General features: G+C 44.1%; 1 protein-coding gene across 1 annotated transcript in view; it reads left to right on the forward strand.

Moving 5' to 3' along the window:
- The first annotated feature begins 7,170 nt into the window (after positions 1-7,170).
- Positions 7,171-21,935, forward strand: part of LOC129706785 (interleukin-21 receptor-like) — a 40,781-nt gene continuing 26,016 nt past the window's right edge. Inside the window, exons 1-3 of the mRNA XM_055651270.1 lie at positions 7,171-10,415; positions 16,584-16,665; positions 20,920-21,034. Of these exons, the coding sequence (XP_055507245.1) occupies positions 16,596-16,665; positions 20,920-21,034 (185 nt within the window). The 5' untranslated portion in view covers positions 7,171-10,415; positions 16,584-16,595. The remainder of the gene's footprint in view (positions 10,416-16,583; positions 16,666-20,919; positions 21,035-21,935) is intronic.

Below are 21,935 nucleotides of genomic sequence, written 5' to 3' on the forward strand. Positions count from 1 at the left end.
AACATTAGGGAAGAATGCAGTGCCCTTTACGGGTTGAGTGAAGTATCCAGTGATTGCGGTACTAGAGGGTGGCTAAAGAGGAAATGAACCCTAGATGAGCCATGCCCTTGTGGTGATGAGCGGGAAGAGAGCGATTGCCATTATCAGACAAAGTGTCTGCTCTAATTTACAAGTGATTAACCTTATTAATTCTTTCTCAATTTGACAATCTTCCCTCACACTCTCATCCATTGTCTCTGATTATGTCTTTCCATCTGACTTTTCAACCATAATTCTGAGACTTGTGTGGGCTTATTTTTCTGTATTACTGTGGTTTTGCACAGAAGAGTTCTCTAGCTATGAGCTTTGAACACCTTACATTCATGGGAAACTTGCAAAACACTGTGCCAAATCGCATTTTACAAAGCTGCATTTTATAAAGCAGGAAATTATAGACCAGTTAGCCTGGCATCGGTGGTGGGGAAGATGCTGGAGTCAATTATAAAAGATGAAATAGCCGCACATTTAGATAGCGGTCTGAGTCAGCATGGATGTAGGAAGGGGGAATCATGCTTGACTAATCTTCTGGAATCTTTTGAGGATGTAACTAGGAAAATGGACAAGGGAGAGCCAGTGGATGTAGTGTACCTGGACTTTCAGAAAGCATTTGATAAGGAGATTAGTGGGCAAAATTAGGGCACATTGTATTGGGGGTAGAGTGCTGACATGGATAGAAAATTGGTTGGCAGACAGGAAACAAAGAGTAGGGATTAACAGGTCACTTTCAGAATGGCAGGCAGTGACTAGTGGGATACCACAAGGCTCGGTGCTGGGACCGCAGTTATTTACAATATACATCAATGATTTGGATGAAGGGATTCAAAGTAACATTAGCAAATTCGCAGATGACACAAAGCTGGGTGGCAGTGTGAACAGTGAGAAGCATGCTATAAGAATGCTGGGTGACTTGGACAGGTTGGGGGGAGTGGGCAGGTGCATGGCAGATGAAGTTTAATGTGGATAAATGTGAGGTTATCCACTTTGGTATAAAAAATAGGAAGGCAGATTACTATCTAAATGGCGTCAAGTTGGGAAAAGGGGAAGTACAACGGGATCTGGAGGTCCCTGTACATCAGTCTATGAAAGTAAGCATGCAGGTACAGCAGGCAGTGAAGAAAGCGAATGGCATGATGGCCTTTATAACAAGAGGAGTCAAGTATGGGAGCAAAGAGGTCCTTCTGCAGTTGTGCAGGCCCCTAGTGAGACCTGGTGTGCAGTTTTGGTCCCCTAATTTGAGGAAGGCCATTCTTGCTATTGAGGGAGTGCAGCGTAGGTTTACAAAGTTAATTCCTGGGATGGCGGGACTGTCATATGCTGAGAGAATGGAGCAGCTGGGGTTGTACACTCTGGAGTTTAGAAGGATGAGAGGGAATCTTAATGAAACATATAAGATTGTTAATGATTTGGACACGCTAGAGGCAGGAAACATGTTCCCGATGTCGGAGACAAGGAAACACGTGACTCTGAATTCACAGTAATATATGGGGCTTTTACCTCCTCCCCGCACTGGTTTAACCAGTCAGTTGTATTTGAGGATCATTGGGTGCTGTGGGAGCACCTTGACAGGGTGGATTACAGCAGTTTATGAAAGTTACTGAGCTCAGCCATTTTAAGTAGCAATGTAAGATCGGCAACAAAATTCAGACTTGTCAGTGCACCCAAATAATAACCAATTACAAAGCAGTGTTGCAGGGCACGGCAATGTGCTCTGACCTACCAATGCATCATTTCCAGATATGTTTCTATTGTCAGTGTCAGCATAGTTTGCAAAACCTGCATCATTACTCAGTGCAGAGCTCATTTGTTGCTTGTTTTCATCCTTGACACTCAGTGTGTAACTTTCTCATCTCTGACGCAGACAATTGTGGGTTCAGTCCCTACTCCTGAAGACTTGATCATAAACTATTAAGGCTGAACCCACTGGTGCAGATAGCCAGAGAGCTCTAAGTAGGTGACAATTTTCAAACCATACCTACGCTAGCTGAGGTCCACTCTGCTCGCCCAGTAGACACACAGGGTACAATTTAATTGCTTTGAAGAAGAATTGAAAAGTTCTTCCTTGTGTTGAGGGCTATATTAAGCTCTTACCAGAACTGATTTTTGCATTGTAATTTCTGGGAACTTGCTTTACGTGCGATAAGTTTTCTGCTGCATTTCCAATAACAATGACTAAACCAGACAATGCAACTCACTTGTTCATTACCCAATCCACCCAAACCTGAACACTCACACCCTCCACCAACAGTGCACATGTAAGATTATCTGCATTAGCTTGCCAAGGCTTCTTTGACGAGGTCTCCAACCTCTACCATCTAGAAGTACAAAGGCAGCAAGCAAGATGACCACTACCTTTAAGGTCCCCTTGAGTCACGTACCAACTTGTCTTGGAAACATTGCTCTTATTTGGGTTCTTGGGCTTCATCAATAAAAATCGCTCAGTCCAAATGCAGGGGGGTTAGGCTGAATGTTTACAAGGCTTGGGTTGGGCTGGAACTTGGGGGATTGCATCGGGATCTGGACCCCACCCTTTTGGAAGGATGTGAGGTTTTTGAGAAGAAACAGAAGAGATTTGTCCGAGATGAGGAATAATAGCTGCATGGTTATGTAGGAGAAACCGGAGATGTTCTCCTTGAGGCAAAGTTGGTGGAGGAGAGATCTGATGGAACTGTGCAAGATTATGGCAGTTTTAGATAAGGGACAAAAGATCTCTGCTCCCATAATACAAGAACTAGGGGGTCACAAATTTATGGTTCTGAGCAAGAGGTACAGAAAGAGAGATGTACAATGATTTGAAATGAAAACGGGATTGGGACATAATAAATTTACGGAACAATGAGGTTAGATTGGGGAAATGGGACTGACAGAATGCTGTAGAGAGAGCTGGTGTGGTCTTGATGGCTTCCTAGTGCTACAATGACACTATGAGATGGATCTGTCTATAACAACATTGGGGGCAGTGTCCACTACATAGTATTTAATGTCCACTGCATAGTATTTAGTGTCCACCACATAGTAATTAGTGTCCACAACATAGAATTTAGCATAATGCATCCAATACTCAATGTGATCTCCTCTACAATGATAAATACCGCATCTTATCTTTCGTTTAAGCTGCTAGGCGTCAATAGACAATAGACATTAGACATTGTAGACCATTCGGCCCTTCGAGCCAGCACCGCCATTCAATGTAATCATGGCTGATCATCCACAATCAGTACCCCATTCCTGCCTTCTCTCCATAATCCCTTAACTCCGTTATCCCTAAGAGCTCTATCTAACTCTCTCTTGAAAGCATCTAGAGAACCAGCATCCACTGCCATCTGAGGCAGAGAATTCCACAGACTCACAACTCTCTGTGTGAAAAAGTTTTTCCTCATCTCCGTTCTAATTGGCTTACCACTTATTCTGAAACTATGGCTCCTGGTTCTGGACTCCCCCAACATTGGAAACATGTTTCCTGCCTCTAGCGTGTCCAAACCCTTAATTATCTTATATGTTTCAATACGATTCCCACTCATCCTTCTAAATTCCAGAGTGTACATGCGCAGCCGCTCCATTATCTCAACATATGACAGTCCCGCCATCACGGGAATTAACCTTGTAAACCTACGCTGCACCCTCTCAATAGCAAGAATGTCCTTCCTCAAGTTTGGAGACCAAAACTACACACAATACTCCAATCTACATTCATATATATTGTAAATAGCTGCGATCCCAGCACCGAGCCTTGTGGTACCCCACTAGTCGCTGCCTCTGAAAGGGACCCATTAATTCCTACCCTTTGTTTCCTGTCTGCCTACCAATTTTCTATCCATGTCAGAACCCTACCATGTTCTCCAACTAGTTTTTTCCTTTTCACATACGTAAAGAAGCTTTTACTATCCTTTATATTCTTGGCTAGCTTACCTTCATACCTCATCTTTTCTCCCCGTATTGCCTTTTTAGTTATCTTCTGTTGCTCTTGAAAAGTTACCCAATCCTCTGGCTTCCCGCTCAACTTTGCTTGTTATATTTCTTCTCTTTTATTTTTATTCTCTCCCTGACTTCCCTTGTCAGCCAGCCACAGTCGCCCCTTACTCCCCTTGGAATCTTTCTTCCTCTTTGGAATGAACCGAACCTGCACCTTCTGTATTATTCCCAGAAATACCTGCCATTGTTGTTCCACTGTCATCCCTGCTAGGGTATCTTTCCAGTCAACTTTGGCCAGCTCCTCCCTCATGGCTCCATAGTCCCCTTTGCTCAACTGTAATACCGACACCACCAATCTACCCTTCTCCCTCTTACATTGTAGATTAACACATCATATTATGGTCACTACCTCCTAATGGCTCCTTTACCTCGAGTTTCCTTATCAAATCCGGTTCATTGCAAAGGCACACCTCTAAATTCAGAGACAGTTTCTTCCCAGCTGTTATCAGGCAACTGAATCATCCTATCAACAAATCGCAGTTCTGAGATACTATTTACCTCACTGAACTAACTTATCTTGGACTAACTTTAATCAGACTTTACTGGACTTTATCTTGCACTAAACCTTATTCCCATTATCCCTTTATTCCCTTTATCATGTGCCTATACACTGTGGATGGCTTGATTAAAATCATGTATAATATTTTCACTGCAAGTCCAGAATTGCCTTCCCCTGGTCGGCTCCAGTACAAGCAGCTCTAAGAATCCACCACGGAGGCACTCCACAAACTCCCTTTCTTGGGGTCCAGTCCCAACCTGATTTTTCCAATCTACCTGCATGTTGAAATCTCCCATAACAACCGTAGCATTGCCTTTGCCAATTTTAACTCGATTCAATTTTGCACCCTATGTCCAGGCTACTGTTTGGGGGCCTGTTGATAACTCCCATTAGGGTCTTCTTACACTTACAGTTCCTTAGTTCTATCCATACTGACTCTACATCTCCTGTTTCAATGTCACCCCTTGCAAGGGACTGCATTTCATTCCTCACCAACAGAGCTACCCCATCCCCTCTGTCAACCTGCCTGTCTTTTCGATAGGAGGTATACCCTTGAATATTCAGTTCCCAGCCCTGGTCCTCTTGCAGCCACGTCTCTGTAATTTCCACAACATCATACTTGCCAATTTCTAACTGAGCCTCAAGCTCATCCACTTTATTTCTTATACTTTACACATTCGTATACAGCACTTTGACCGGTATTCACCTCCCCTCTCACAACGGTCACTATTGGCTCTGACCTTTCTCTCTTATCCCTTCTCGAACTTTCCTTCCCATTAATTCGGGAGTCTTTTGTAACTTTTCCTGTACTCACTTTCCCCTTTAACTCCATCTTTATACTCCCAATATGTCAATCCCTCCGCCCCCACTATTTAATTTAAATCCACACATGTAGCACTAGCAAACCTGCCTGCCAGAACATTGGTCACCCTCCAGTTAAGGTGTAACCCGTCCCTTTTGTACAGGTCACCACTATCCCAGAAGAGATCCCAGTGGTCTATAAAGCTAAATCCTTGCTCCCTGCACCAGCCCCCCAGCCACACATTCAGATCCCCTATCTCCCTGTTCCTGCCGCCTTCACTAGCACAAGGTACTGGAAGCAATCCAGAGATAAACACCCTGCTTTTCAGTTTTCTTCCTGACTCTCCAAACTCGCGTTGCAACTCATCGTGTCCTGCCAGTTAGCCACTGTTATGCTACAGAAAAACTGAATATTAATTTTAACAATTTCAGATAACCACTTTTTTTCTCTATCTACGGATGTGGCTATACCTCCGTTTCATTTTTCTATTCTGTCTTTAGCTATCGGTTTTTAAAGTCATAGTAACCTTGACAACTATGGCCTGCACCCTATCTCTGATATTCTCTCTGTACTCTCCACCCCTCCCCCTTCCTGCAACATAAAACACATTTGATTTCTCACTTTTCTAGTTATGATGAAGGGTCCCTGACCCAAACATTTGAATCGGTTTCTCTCTCTGTCTGCAACCTACTGACTACACCAACTTCTACAGATGTGTCATAGAAAGCATTTTATTGGGATGCATCACAACATAGTTTGCGACCAGCTCCATCCAAGACTGCAAGAAATTGCAAAGAATTGTGGACACAGCACAGACCATCGCTCAAACCAACCTCCCTTCCATTGACTCAATTTACACCTCATGCTGCCTCAGCAAGGCCACCAGCATAATCAAGGACATGTTGCATCCTGGCCATTCCCTCTTCTCCACTCTCCCATCGGGCAAAAGGTACAGAAATGTGAGAAAATGCACACCTCCAGATTCAGGGACATTTTCTTCCCAGCTGTTATCAGGCAACTGAACCATCCTACCAACAATTAGAGTCCTGAGCTACTATCTACCTCATTGAAGCCTATCTCGGACTATCTTAGATCGGATTTAACTGGACTTTACCTTGCACCAAATGTTATTCACATTATTCCCTTTATCATGTATCTGTACACTGTGGATGGCTCGTTTGTAATCATGTATTGTCTTTCCGCTGACTGGTTAGCACGCAACAAAAGCTTTTCACTGTACCTCGGTGCACGTGACAATAAACATTACTCAAACTCAAACTGTAGCAACAACATCCCTCCTATGGCAATGACATTCTTCCTATACCAACAACATTTGTACGAGAATGTTGCCAGGACTAGAGGGTCTGGGCTATAGGGAGAGGCTGAGTAGGCTGGGACTCTATTCCTTTTAGCGCAAGTGGATGAGGAGTGATCTTATAGAGATATAGAAAATCATGAGAGGAATAGATCAGGTAGATATACAGAGTCTCTTGCCCAGAATAGGTGAATCAGCTTGTATTCACTGGAGTTTAGAAGGATGAGGGGGTATCTTATAGAAACATATACAATTATAAAAGGACTGGACAAGCTAGATGCAGGAAAAATGTTCCCAATGTTGGGTGAGTTCAGAACCAGGGGCCACAGTCTTAGAATAAAGGGGAGGTCATTTAAGACTGAGGTGAGAAAACCTTTTCACCCAGAGGGTTGTGAATTTATGGAATTCCCTGCCACAGAGGGTAGTGGAGGCCAAGTCACTGGATGGATTTAAGAGAGTTAGATAGAGCTCTAGGGGCTAGTGTAGTCAAGGGGTATGGGGAGAAGGCAGGCACAGGTTATAAATATATGGGATGATCACAATGAATGGCGGTGCTGGCTCAAAGGGCCGAATGGCCTCCTCCTGCACCTATTTTGTATGTTTCTAATCGAGGACCAGAGGACATGGGCTTAAGGTGAAGGGAAAAAGACTTAATAGGAATCTGAGGGGTAACTTTTTTGCACAAAGGGCGGTGGGTGTTTGGAACAAGCTGCCACATGAGGTAGTTGAGGCAGGAACTCTCCCAAAGTTTAAGAAACAGTTAGACAGTTACCTGGATAGGACAGGTTTGGAGGGATATGGGTCAAACGTGAGCAAGTGAGACTAGTCTAGTTGGCTGGTGTGGGCAAGTTGGGCTGAAGGACCTGTTCCATGCTGTATCACTCTCTATGACTATAACATATAACCATATAACAATTACAGCACGGAAACAGGCCATCTCGGCCCTACAAGTCCATGCCGAACAAATTTTTTTTTTTTTTTTTTTTTTTCCCCTTAGTCCCACCTGCCTGCACTCATACCATAACCCTCCATTCCCTTCTCATCCATATGCCTATCCAATTTATTTTTAAATGATACCAATGAACCTGCCTCCACCACTTCCACTGGGAGCTCATTCCACACCACCACCACTCTCTGCGTAAAGAAGTTCCCCCTCATATTACCCCTAAACTTCTGTCCCTTAATTCTGAAGTCATGTCCTCTTGTTTGAATCTTCCCTATTCTCAAAGGGAAAAGCTTGTCCACATCAACTCTGTCTATCCCTCTCATCATTTTAAAGACATCTATCAGGTCCCCCCCTTAACCTTCTGCGCTCCAGAGAATAAAGACCTAACTTATTCAACCTATCTCTGTAACTTAGTTGTTGAAACCCAGGCAACATTCTAGTAAATCTCCTCTGTACTCTCTCTATTTTGTTGACATCCTTCCTATAATTGGGCGACCAAAATTGTACACCATACTCCAGATTTGGTCTCACCAATGCCTTGTACAATTTTAACATTACATCCCAGCTTCTATACTCAATGCTCTGATTTATAATGGCTAGCATACCAAAAGCTTTCTTTACCACCCTATCTATATGAGATTCCACCTTCAAGGAACTATACACGGTTATACCCAGATCCCTCTGTTCAACTGTATTCTTCAATTCCCTACCATTTACCATGTACGTCCTATTTTGATTTGTCCTGCCAAGGTGTAGCACCTCACATTTATCAGCATTAAACTCCATCTGCCATCTTTCAGCCCATTTTTCCAAATGGCCTAAATCACTCTGTAGACTTTGGAAATCCTCTTCATTATCCACAACACCCCCTATCTTGGTATCATCTGCATACTTACTAATCCAATTTACCACACCTTCATCCAGATCATTGATGTACATGACAAACAACAAAGGACCCAACACAGATCCCTGAGGATCCTACCTGTGATCCTACCTACATCCTACCTATGGCAACATATCTATCCAATGGCAAAACACCACTACTTGCAGACTGCCCTGCAAGTCACACAACATCCTGATGTGAAATGTGTGGCAGTTCTTTCACAGTGGTTGGGTCCCTGTCCTGCATCTTCCTCCCCAACCATGGTGTGGAAGTATCAGAAGGACCACAACACTCCAAGTTCTTTCTCAAGGCCAATGGGCAATAAATGCTGCTTTCTTCATCTGCAAAAATGCGCTCAAAAATGAATAGTGGGAACTAGGAACTGCAGATCCCTCCCAGGAACCGCTTGTGCACTCTGGAGTTTAGAAAGATGAGAGGAGATCTTATTGAAACATAAAAGATTGTTAAGGGGTTTGGACACGCTAGAGGCGGGAAACATGTTCCCGATGTTGGGGGAGTCCAGAACCAGGGGCCACAGTTTAAGAATAAGGGGTAGGCCATTTAGAACGGAGATGAGGAACCACTTTTTCTCACAGAGAGTTGTGAGTGTGTGGCATTCTCTGCCTCAGAGGATGGTGGAGGCCAGTTCTCTGGATACTTTCAAGAGAGAGCTGGATAGGGCTCTTAAAGATACCGGAGTCAGGGGATATGGGGAGAAGGCGGGAACGGGGTACTGCTTGGGGATGATCAGCCATGATCATATTGAATGGCGATGCTGGCTCGAAGGGCCGAATGGTCTACTCCTGCACCTATTGTCTATTGTCTATAGATGCTGGTTTACAAAAAAGGAGACAAAGTGTTGGAATAACTCAGCGGGCGAGGCAACATCCCTGGAGAACATGGATAGGTGATGTCTCGGGTCGTGGACCGAACGGAGTCGTCACCGATAAATGTTCTCCAGAGATGCTGCCTGGCCCGCTGGGTTATTCCAGCAGCGCGATGTGTCTTAAAAACACACAACCAAGTGACTTTTAAGAGACACGGCACAAGACGGTGTTAGCGCCAGTTGCTGCATAAAGTCCGAGCACACCCACACACTGGCTTCAGAGGGGTTGGGAGAGGAGAGCAGGTCGTGACTGAACCTGGTCACCGACTGTTTCCCCACCCACCCCCCAGACGTGGGAAGGTGTTTAAGGTTGCGTCTGTATCTCGAACACCGCCTCCGTTGGACGCTCCTCGCCATCCCACGTTCAACGTTATCGCACCGAGCGAGGACCAAAGCCCTTGCCTCACTCTGTGTGTGGGTTTTGTTTTTTTAAATTAACCCTGAACCACATCCTGGCCGTTCTTCTTAACCCCTGACAGGTTGACGTCAATGATCTGAGGGCACTTGATCTGAAGTGCTGGCAGTGGCTGTATTTCCTGGGGCCCAGAGAGTGTGTGTGTGTCACCTGTTGCCCCCCTGCCTCGGGGCTCCTAGACTAGGCCGTGCCGGACCTAACCCTGTCCAGGGACACTCATGGCAACTAATGCCGAGCACCCAAGCACGGGCGTCCCATCCATCCACTCGCCAACCCAGAGGAGGGTTGTGAACAAGTGAGGCACCATCCACCATCTATCCCCACCCACTGTGTACACGAGTGGAAGCGAGTGAGTGAGTGAGTGAGACTGGGCGGGAAGGGGCCGGACTCTCAATCCCGCTCGACTGGATCACTTCGCGTTGATTCACCACATACAACAACAACAACACCAACCCGAGACCGCTCTCTCGATTCAACTGGTGTCAAAGCCTTTGATCCCGCTCGGCAAAAAAAAAAAAAAATCACTTCTGCTGTTCTGCTTTTGGTTCTGCGGCGGCTGAATGAAGCCCGGACAACAAGTGCCCGGCGGTGGCGGACAACGGGTTTGTTCACCCTGAGCCCGCGTATTCTGGAGAGGGTGTGAAGCGCCGAATGATCCGAGGTAAGTGGAATATTTAAAAAAACATACATCTTCTGTGAGGTGATGGCACGAGTCGCTGTGGGACCTCAGTGACAACAACTACTCTCTAGTGTACACAAAAATGCTGGGGAAACTCAGCGGGTGCAGCAGTATCTATCATAGATGCTGAGTATCTCCAGCATTTTTGTGTACCTTCGATTTTCCAGCATCTGCAGTTCCTTCTTAAACTATTCTCTAGTTTCTGGCTGGATTATACTCGGCACCCCTCTCGCTCTCGGGGTAAGTTTTGAGCTGCTTTGCTGAGGTCAGCTGTAAAAATTTACTTCACTAGCCCCGATGAGAGTCGAGGTGCCGTCGGGATGTAGTTGGGATAGACAGAAGAACGTTGTTGCAGTTACTCAGCGGGTCGGGCAGCATCTCTGGGGGAAAATGATGGGCGAGGTTTCGGGTCGGGACCCTTCGTCGGACTGAAAGCCTAGAGGAGGTGAACTGGAGGTAAGAAAAATGCCAGAACAAAGCAGGGCAGGCGACAGATGGGCAAGGAAGGTTGGAATTCATATTGGTCATTGACGTATGATGACAGAATGGATCGACTGGGCTTGTATTCACTGGAATTTAGAAACATGTAACATTCTTAAGGGTTTGGACAGGCTAGATACAGGAAAAACGTTTCCGTTGTTGGGGGAGTCCAGAAACAGGGGTCACAGTTTAAGAATGAGGAAACACTTTTTCACCCAGAGAGTTGTGAATCCGTGGAATTCTCTGCCAAAGAATTCTCTGTGGAATTCTCTGCCAATTCACCGGAAATTTTCAAAAGAGAAAGTTAGATATGGCTCTTATGGCTAACGGAATCAAGAGATATGGGGAAAAAGCAAGAAAGGGGTACTGATTTTGGATGATCAGCCATCTTCTTCTTGAGTACAGCATGCACAGCTTAAAGTTGTAAGACAATTTGTTCTGTTTGATCTTCTGTTTGTGCACGCCAGGTTGGTTGCATTCGTCGAAACATGGTGGACCAAGTGAAGGTTGCAATCTCCCACCCCAATGATCAGTCATGATCATATTGAATTGGCTCGAAGGGCCGAATGGCCTAATCCTGCACTTATTTTGCTATGTTTCTATGTTTTTATGGTCCATTGTTGCTTGGGGAAGAGGTGATAAAGGCGGGAAACAAGGATGCTAACAGTGGAATGTAGGATGACTAGGGTGGGGGAGGGAGGGAATGCAGGGGTTAGTTGAAATTAGGGAAATCAATGTTCATACCGCAGGGTTGTAAATAGCACCAAGTGTAATGTGAGGTGCTGTTCCTCCAATTTGTGTTTGGCCTCACACTGACAGTGGAGGAGGCCCAGGACAGCAAGGTCAGTATGGGAATGGGAAGGGGAGTTGAAATGTTTGGCAACCAGGATATTGCGTAGGCAAGGCGGACTGTGCGGAGGTGTTCAGTGAAACGATCATCCAGTCTGTGCTTGGTCTCACTGATATAAAGGAGTCCACACCCAAAACAACGGATACAGTAGATGAGGTTGGTGGAGGTGGTGGGGAAATTATTTTTTAGATCACTCGGGTTGAATATCTGGGTCAGAGCCCTGTACCAGGCTTGAGATTACGGGTGGAATTATAGATTGCTTGGACATATCTCCATTTCACTGATTGCTGATTTAGCTGTCCCCATTCACCCCATCACTCTCCCCACATTTCCATTTGTATCCATCCACATCTGGCCAGAGACAGCGACCTCGTCTTCTGTCCTGTTCTGTGGAATCAACTGTCCTTCCCCCCCAAACCCCCAATCATCTTTTGCCCTATCCCTGACATTTCATTTTACAAATTACCATTTATAACATACTAGACTAAGTGGGACCCGTTGGGTCCCAGCATCACACGGGAGGGCTGGTCCCGCAATGCAATATCCCACCCCTCCACCAATTCCGAAACTTGGGGGCCAGGGGGGGGGGGGGGGGGGGGAGGGGCTTTCTGGAGTGCTAGTATGGGTGTTGTGCACTGAAGGGACTGGTTTCCAGAGGGCTAGTATGGACATTGTGGGCTAAATGGATTCTTGTGATGGCAGCTCACTCACTCACGGCTGGTGGGCTCGCAGTTAACTCACGGCTATTCCTTGAAATTCCATTTCAAGCAGGGTGCAAGGCCACCAAATTCAAGTGCAGTTTCTTACCACTTCAAGCAGGGTGCAAGGCCACCAAATTCAAGTGGTTTCATACCATTTCAAGCAGGGTGCAAGGCCACTAAAGACAGCGAGTCGTGACCTATCCCTCCCCCACTTCCGGGTTTTATAGTCCTTCCTACCAGAAGGGGCCTGGCCTTCACGGCATGATAGACAGGAGAGAGAATCTCAACATTTTTAAAACACCCTAATAATTCTTTTATTTTTAATCGATGGGAAAAATCCTCGGCACCTGATGAGCGGAGGGGGACTCTGAGTAAGATGGCCAAAAATCACAGCCGTACTTGGTAGCGTTTTTTCTAAAATCAATATAAAGCGCAAACAGGATCAAGACTAGACTTTTAATTATATAGAAGGCAAGGCAGCTTTAATTAGACAAGGCAGCTTTAATTAGGCAATGCAGCTTTAATTAGGCAAGGCAGCTTTAAATAGGCAAGGCAGCTTTAATTAGGCATGGCAGCTTTACTTAGACAAGGCAGCTTTAATTGGTCAAGGCAGCTTTAATTGGTCAAGGCAGCTTTAATTAGGTAAGGCAGCTTTAATTAGGCAAGGCAGCTTTAGCACATTCACACCAAAGGTAACGCAGCTTTAGCACTTTCAAACCAAAGGCAACACAGCTTTAGCACTTTCAAACCAAAACACACTTTGCCATTTTCAAAATACATTTTCAAACCACATTAAGGGCACTGACAGGTCAGTAAAACCACTCATAGTTTAGTAGACCCATGCTCAGTGTTATTCACAGCTCAGACTGAGAATTGCGACCTCTCGCTCCCCCATCTTGCTGAGGCGCCTGCACACTTCCGGGTTTTATAGTCCCTCCGGAAGGGGCGTGGCCTTCAGGAGCATCTCAAAAATGTTAAAACACTAATAACTCTTTTATTTTTCATCGATGGGAAAAATGCTCTTGTCCTGCACAACGGAGGGGGATTCTGAGTAAGGTGGCCAAAAATCACAGCCGTAAGTGGCAGCGATTTTTCTAAAATCAATATACAGAACAACAGGAAGTGGTCAAGATCAGACTTTTAGTAATATAGATAACCATATTACAATTACAGCACGGAAAACAGGCCATCTCGGCCCTTCAAGTCCATGCCGAACACTTATTTTCCCCTAGTCCCATCTACCTGCACTCAGACCATAACCCTCCATTCCTTTCCCGTCCATATACCTATCCAATTTATTTTTAAATGATACCAACGAACCTGCCTCCACCACCTTCACTGGAAGCTCATTCCACACCGCTACCACTCTCTGAGTAAAGAAGTTCCACCTCATGTTACCCCTAAACTTCTGTTCCTTAATTCTCAAGTCATGTCCTCTTTGGCAACATTTGGCAACATAGTGTGAAAACAGACTTTGTTTCCATGTGCATGTTGATGACTCTCAGTCCCCCCTCCTCATAGCCTTTCTCAACCCATCTCCAGCCTTTCGAAAATGGAAGAAACAACGAACTGCAGGTGCAAAGAATTGCCTGTCCATTTCCCAGTAATGATTCAGCAGACATTTCCTCCAAGCTAATGACCACAGCTATTGATTTCCATCCCCATCACAAACTCATTTGTAGGTTCACTAACTGCACCATGACCCCCATTGTGCATTGGAAGCAGGTTTGGTCCATTGATTGACCCTAACGGGAACTTTGGGCCACAAAGCTACATCAGTTGGAACATCATGGACCATCGGATTGCACCTGTGTAGCTTCACCACATCTCCTCCACCTGCCACCATTTTGCCACCATTTGACGTGACCACTCCATCACACTCTTACTAGCTTCCTCCGTATCTCTGTAGACTTAAGGAGATCTAAAACTCTTCCATTTACATCTTAACACAGACCCATCGCACCTGTCGACTTTCATGGGCTCTGGAGTAATGCACTGATTCCGTTTTAAAATTCTCACCATTGCTTTTGAATTCCTCCTCTGCTGACCCCTTCTCCTACTGATAATGGTGTTGAGTTATTATTGGTCATGTGTGTTGCGTGCTCTCTGAGCAAATTATACCATATGTGAGTACATCAGGTGGTGCAAAGGGAAGATAAACAGATTGTAGAAATAAATGTTGCAGCTACAGAGAAAGTGAAGATAAAATAAAAGTGCAAGGGCTAAAACGAGGTAGCTTGGAAGATTGGGAATCCCTAACATAAGATAGATCCATTCAAGAATCTGACAACAGCAAGGAAGAAGTTATTTTTGAAGGTACACAAAAATGCTGAAGAAACTCAGCGGGTGCAGCAGCATCTAAGGAGCGAAGGAGATAGGCAACGTTTCGGGCCGAAACCCTTCGATTTTCCAGCATCTACAGTTCCATCTTAAACAAGTTATTTTTGAATCTGGTGGTACGTGCTTTCAGACTTTTATATCATCTGCCCGATGGGAGAGAGGTGAAGAGAGAATGACCGAGGTGTAAGTAGTGCTTGATTATGTTGGTTGCTTTCTCGAGGCAGTGTGAAGTATAGTCGAGGGGGGGATGCTGGTTTGTGCGATTGCCTGGGCTACCTTTACAGCTCTCTGCAATTTCTTGTGGTTGTGAGCAGAGTAATTGCTATTCTAAGCTGTGATACATTAAAATCGCATGCTTTCCGTAGTGCATCTGTGGAAATAGTAATTGCACCCAAGCCAAATTTTCTTAGCCTTCTGAGATGTGCTTTCTTGGGCGTATCATTGATGTGGTTGGGCCATGTTGTGACCAATTATTGTGATATTTACCTTAGACTAGAGATACAGGGCGAAAACAGGCCTTTTGGCCCACTGAGTCTGCACCAACAACTACACTGGCACTATCCTACACATTAGGGACAATTTACGATGTTACTTAAGCCAATTAACCTACGAACCTGCGCATCTTTGGAGTGTGAGAGGAAACCGGAGCACCCCGAGAAAACTTAGATGTTGCTGTCGGCAGAGTGGCTGACGGAGCCCGTGGATGGGGGCGTGAAGTAGGGTGTCAACAGCGGTGAGACCTCGGCAGGTCAACACGCGGTCAACGGTCACTGAGAGTGTGGAGGACCACTGTGAAGGAAGGGGAAGAACAATGGAGGACCCGGCGTGGGGGGACTGCCCTGAGGAAGGTGGGGATAGAACAATGGACAATTGGGGGGGGGGGGGGGGGGGGGGACAATGGGGGGGGGGGAACAATGGGGGGGGGGGGGGGGAGAACAAAGGACAATCGGGACAAAAGGGGGAGCCAGGGTGCTTTGTAGCTTTGTCAGTGCCGTAAGTGGCTACTATTTGTATACATTGGGTATGCAAGCAAAGAATTTCACTATGCCTAGTCACATGTGAAAATGAAGTATTCCTATTCATATACCACGTTACGTTGCTTTCCATACCCTCCAGGACGTAAACTCTGCAATTCCTCTGTAAATCTTGCTTGCACGCTACATCCATTCCTTTTAATGTTCCTTGACACCAATTGCATTGATCATGTGTAGAAATAAGGAACTACAGATGCTGGATTACACAAAGGGACACAAAGTGCTTGTGTATCTCAGCCGGTTATGCAGCATCTCTGGAGAACATGGATAGGTGTCGATTTGGATCTTGACTCTTCTTCAATCTATGTTCTCCAGCTACCTGGCCTGCTGAGCTACTCCAGCACTTGGTGTGGAGTATATCCTCATGGATCCATGTCAGTTTTTTGATTGTTAACACTCATTCCTTGGTTATTCCTTGGTTATTTTCTGACAGTAATGAATTTAATTGTGGTTGTAGTTGCATCTATGTGGCAAAGAACAGATCAGCAAACTGTTTAAATCTTTCCCTCATCCATCTCTGTAATTTGTTTATAAAGTTCCTTGCCTTTGGTCCCTTAGAACCCTCCTGCAAACTCTACCTTCTCACTGTGCCCACTCTTTTACCAAATTCCACTTCCTCTCTGCTCCTTGTTTCAACCTGTTCTCTGCATCTCGTTCTGTGCATTGTGTGCAAAGGCTGAGTAACTGATTTGCGTTTCATTAAACAAGCAGCCTGATATTAAACATGGTTTATTTCCCTTCCCAGAAAACAGCCACAATGTGGTCTCTCTGGAACTTCCCACTGCACGCAGTTCTTCTGCTTCTTCGATGTGGACAAGCACGATGCAGTAAGTTCAACTTTGTACAATGTAGTCATGCATTGGTTCAGATTCTGACATCAGTGAGGGCGGTGTGAGGAGAGATTTTAGAGAGTTACGAGCGTTCTTTATACCAGTGGTATCTCAAATATTGTGTGGGGGTGTGCGATGGATAATCAAGTGAGAACTTGGTTGTGCATATCGGGCTTCTGCCATTTCCTAAAGGGCAACTCGCAACATGGTGTTAAACCAAAACTGACTCACCCTGATATTTAGCCCCTGCCTACCTATACTCATCCATCCAAAGTACATTCCTGAGAAAAGCACCGATTCACGAAGATAAAAGAAAATGCATGTGTGCATTCCATTCAATGTTCCTCATTAAATCAGAAAAAGATTTGGGCAATGGGATTATTTTTACGATGTGCCCAAAGGTCACTAATTTGCATGACATATACAAAAACTGCTTGGTAGTTTTATCTTCTATCTGTCGTTCTATGCATGAAACCACAATCCACCGTCCCTCAGCTGGGCCCGCTGCAAGTGATCCAGGTTTCATAGAAAACTCAAATGTTTTCTATTTATTTTCTATTTCGAGATCTGGGTATCACAACCAAAAATCTGTAGCCTCCTTTTGCTCTGGTATTTTACTTAATTCACATGTTTCATCAATAATGTTGTATTATTAATGTTTAATGTTTTATGTGTCATTCCTAACAGTCACTGTATGTCATGTTGTCACTTGGGAGCGGAGCACCAAGGCAAATTCCTTGTATGTGAATACTTGGCCAATAAACTTCCTCATTCATTCATTCATTCATTCATCCATTCATTCATTCTCATTCATTCATTCATTCATTCATTCATTCATTCATTCATTCATTCATTCATTCATTCACATCTGCATTTATTGCCCATCCTTGATTGCCTTTGGGAAATGGTCATGATCCATCTTCTTGAATTGCCGCAGGCCTAATGGTGAAGGTGCTGCCACAGTGCTGTCCGTGGGTTCGATATTAAAGGACTGGTTTCAAATGTCCAAGTTAGGAGCGTGTGCATTTTGCGGGGGTTTGGAAGGTGGGTGGTGTTCTTGTGCTCCCTGAAAGTAATCGGGCAACCTTTGGAATTCTTTAAATTAGCTTCATACCAAAAGCAAAACAATAAAATTACAGATACTAGAAAACTCAAAACAAATCATTTTGGTGGAATCTCATATAGATAGGGTGGTAAAGAAAGCTTTTGGTATGCTAGCCTTTATAAATCAGAGCATTGAGTATAGAAGCTGGGATGTAATGTTAAAATTGTACAAGGCATTGGTGAGACCAAATCTGGAGTATGGTGTACAATTTTGGTCGCCCAATTATAGGAAGGATGTCAACAAAATAGAGAGAGTACTGAGGAGATTTACTAGAATGTTGCCTGGGTTTCAACAACTAAGTTACAGAGATAGGTTGAATAAGTTAGGTCTTTATTCTCTAGAGCGCAGAAGGTTAAGGGGGGACTTGATAGAGGTCTTTAAAATGATGAGAGGGATAGACAGAGTTGATGTGGACAAGCTTTTCCCTTTGAGAATAGGGAAGATTCCAAACAAGAGGACATGACTTCAGAATTAAGGGACAGAAGTTTAGGGGTAATATGAGGGGGAACTTCTTTACTCAGAGAGTGGTAGCGGTGTGGAATGAGCTTCCAGTGGAAGTGGTGGAGGCAGGTTCATTGGTATCATTTAAAAATAAATTGGATAGGCATATGGATGAGAAGGGAATGGAGGGTTGTGGTATGAGTGCAGGCAGGTGGGACTAAGGGAAAAAGTTGTTCGGCACGGACTTGTAGGGCTGAGATGGCGTGTTTCCGTGCTGTAATTGTTATATGGTTATATGGTTAAATAATGCTGGAAACACTCGGTCGATCAGGCAGTATCTGTGGAGAGTGAAACAAAGTTTAAGTTTCATTGAAAATGAAACTTCAGGTCTCTTTCTGCCTCCACAGCTGTTGCCTGACTTGAATAGTTTTAACATTTTAAGTTTTTATTTAAAAACAAAATCTGTTTGATTATTTGAGGATCTATTTGAATCAAATTTCATAAATTGTCATTGTGAGTTTTGAACTTGTAACATTAATACTGCTGGGATCTCACCAGAACATAGCACACCCTGTCCTTCCTCAGATGCCTTGGTCCCTTCTTTATTATTTTAAGTCATAGGTTAAGATTTTTAACACGGGACTGTAGTTAAATAAAAGAGAAAAGATTTCCCCTGGAGAATGCAGTGAAAACAAAATCAAATTTTAGCTAAGAGGGATTTTCTTCTTTGAGCCAATATCACCCAAAATACAGGCCAATCAATGCAGAAATGTAATGTGGTTGGCTTTGCTGGCTAGGTTAATGGTGCCACATCCATTTAAATGTTCATTTGCCCATACTCTTATTTTGTTTAGTTTAGTTTAGAGATACAACACGGAAACAGGCCTATCGGCCCACTGAGTCCGCGCTGACCAGTGTTCCCCGGACATTAATACTACCCTACTTTTTAGCCAATTTTACACTTTATACCAAGTATACAAACCCAAGCCAATTAACCTACAAACCTGTATGTCTTTGGAGTGTGGGTGTGGAAGGAAACCGAATATCTCGGAGAAAACCCCCACGGTCATGGGGAGAACGTACAAACTCCATACAGATACAGCACCTGTAGCTGTGATCGAACCCGCGTTGCCGGCACTGTAAGTGCTGTAAGGCAGCGACTCTACCCGCTGCACCACTGTACCGCCCTTGTTATGTAAAACTTAAATCAAGCCTTCCTTAATTGAATTGTTTAGAGGTCTGTGCGTCTCCTATGAAAATCCCACTCCTGGAATCAGTCTGTGTTTTTGGCCGCACACTAGAATGGTTCTGTTTCCATTGCAAGTGTGATGTTACCTGGGTGTGGTGAGTTTTAGATGGGGGAAGGGCCATTTGACTCTATTGCAATTGGTTAAGGAGGGAGCTATGTAAACAGTAGATAAAAGCTGGGGCCAACCTTGGACCACACTGGTTCCCCCTGCATGGCACTTGGAGTCTTCCATGGGGAGCCTGCTTGGCAGAGCTGTCACTGTTGTTGAGTGTATGTGGGTGTCCTCCACCGACCTCTTGGGTAATGAATTAAACATATCCACCACTATCTGGATGTAGATATTTATTCACAGCTCAGTTCCGGAACCTCTGACACAGTGAACTCTAGGCTCAGTCTGATTAACTTCTCCCAATATGACAAACCCAACAGCCCTAGAATTAACCTGGACTAGTTGGTAAAACTGTGCTGATCTTGGTTGTTTCCCTGAAGTAGTCAAATACATAGGGAAGAAATCAATGTAAAAACCTAGTCAAATCAGTGGGATTCCAAATGACTATTTTCAAAGGTCAGTCATTCGGGAGAGGACAAATCAGTGAGATGAATTGAATATTCCATGCAGCAAGCCCACCACAGATGTTCTCTGCTGTAAAATTCTATGAGTTCAGTTTAGTTTATTGTCACGTGAGGTACAGTGAAATGCTTTGATATTGCTGTTACTGAAACAAAAATCGCATGCACAGATGGGATTGATGAACCCAACAGGCCCAAAGCCCTTGTTTAGGAACAAACTGCCTTCAGCAGCAGTAGCAATGATTGTTCATTGTTCTCCACATAGGAGAGCGATAGTTGGTGGTTTTAATGCATCAGCCCAGCAACTGGTGAATCATTATAGTTCACACGTCCCTTAAAAGAGAAGTTATGTTTTTCCAACCAGTTCTTGTTCGTGGAAATCTCTCAACTCCACGGGTTTTACTCACATGCTGAGTATTGGCCACTCACTGAGTGCGATTTAATCTTTAGCTCTGGCTGCGAGATACTGATGCAAGGGCTGTCTTAGTATGTGTAGGAAAGAACTGCAGACACTGGTTGAAACCGTGACATCACTTGCTGTAACATTACTTGTTATGGCATCATTTACTTAACTCATGATGTATTACACGCTGTTCCACCATTCACTTCCACGTCAACTCAGTGCCGCATCATTTTACTATTATATCAATTGAAAGGAATGGGTGACGTTTCGAATTAGTGGCTGTCTTAGTATCTGTTTGCCGATCTGCAACTTTTAGTGCAGTGACTAAAGCTAAACCAACTTGCGCACAGCGATGTCATGCAAACAGCAGTGTGTTCATGGTATTTGTGGTATTGGTTGAGGGAAGAAGCTGTATGAGTCAATTTATTCAGAAGGTTAATGGGAATTAAAAACCACTAATAACTTCTGTTTATGTCTTCTAAGCTACAATTTGTGACAATCTACACTGTGTCAATGACTACATAGAAAACATAACATGCACCTGGAGAGTTGATGCATCTCCGAAGCCTGATGTTTCATATCATCTTACTGCAACAATGTAAGTAATGAATTACTAAAGCCATCAATCTTATCTGTTGATATGTCTCATTGCGGAGCAAAATCAAACTCAAATGGCAAACAAACCATTCACGTCACTTAGCTTGCTATTATATCAATGCCTCTTACATCACTGACTGTTCGATTGCATAATCATACATCACTCCCTCCTGTTGATGATATATCACATTCCTTACATCGTTTGTTCTTGCAAAGCTCGTGTAACATCACTTGACACTACCGCATCTACTATGACGTTACCCACTGTAACTACTTGACATCAAAGATATCTTTGCTTGACATGACCTTTACTGTGACATCACTTGCTATTGTGTCACATGTTGTGACATCATTTGCTGTGACATCACACAATGTAACATCACTTGTGACATCATTTGCTGTGACATCACACAATGTAACATCACTTGTGACATAATTTACTGTGACATCACACAATGTAACATCACTTGTGACATAATTTACTGTGACATCACACAATGTAACACCACTTGTGACATAATTTACTGTGACATCACACAATGTAACATCACTTGTGACATAATTTGCTGTGACATCACACAATGTAACATCACTTGTGACATAATTTACTGTGACATCACTCACTCTCACATCAACCGTGAAATAATTTACCGTGACCACTCGCCATAACATCACTTGTTGTGACATTATTCACAATCACTCACATGACACAATGTTTAGGTGACATTACTTGTGATCAACCTTACCGTGACATCACTTGCTGTAACATTACTTGTTATGGCATCATTTACTTGACTGATGATGTATTACACGCTGTTCCACCATTCACTTCCACGTCAACTCAGTGACGCATCATTTTACTATTGTATCCCTTGAATTTATGTTACATCTTTCAACATTGT

The sequence above is a fragment of the Leucoraja erinacea genome, chromosome 20, assembly GCF_028641065.1.
Source record: "Leucoraja erinacea ecotype New England chromosome 20, Leri_hhj_1, whole genome shotgun sequence".
Taxonomy (NCBI): domain Eukaryota; kingdom Metazoa; phylum Chordata; class Chondrichthyes; order Rajiformes; family Rajidae; genus Leucoraja; species Leucoraja erinaceus.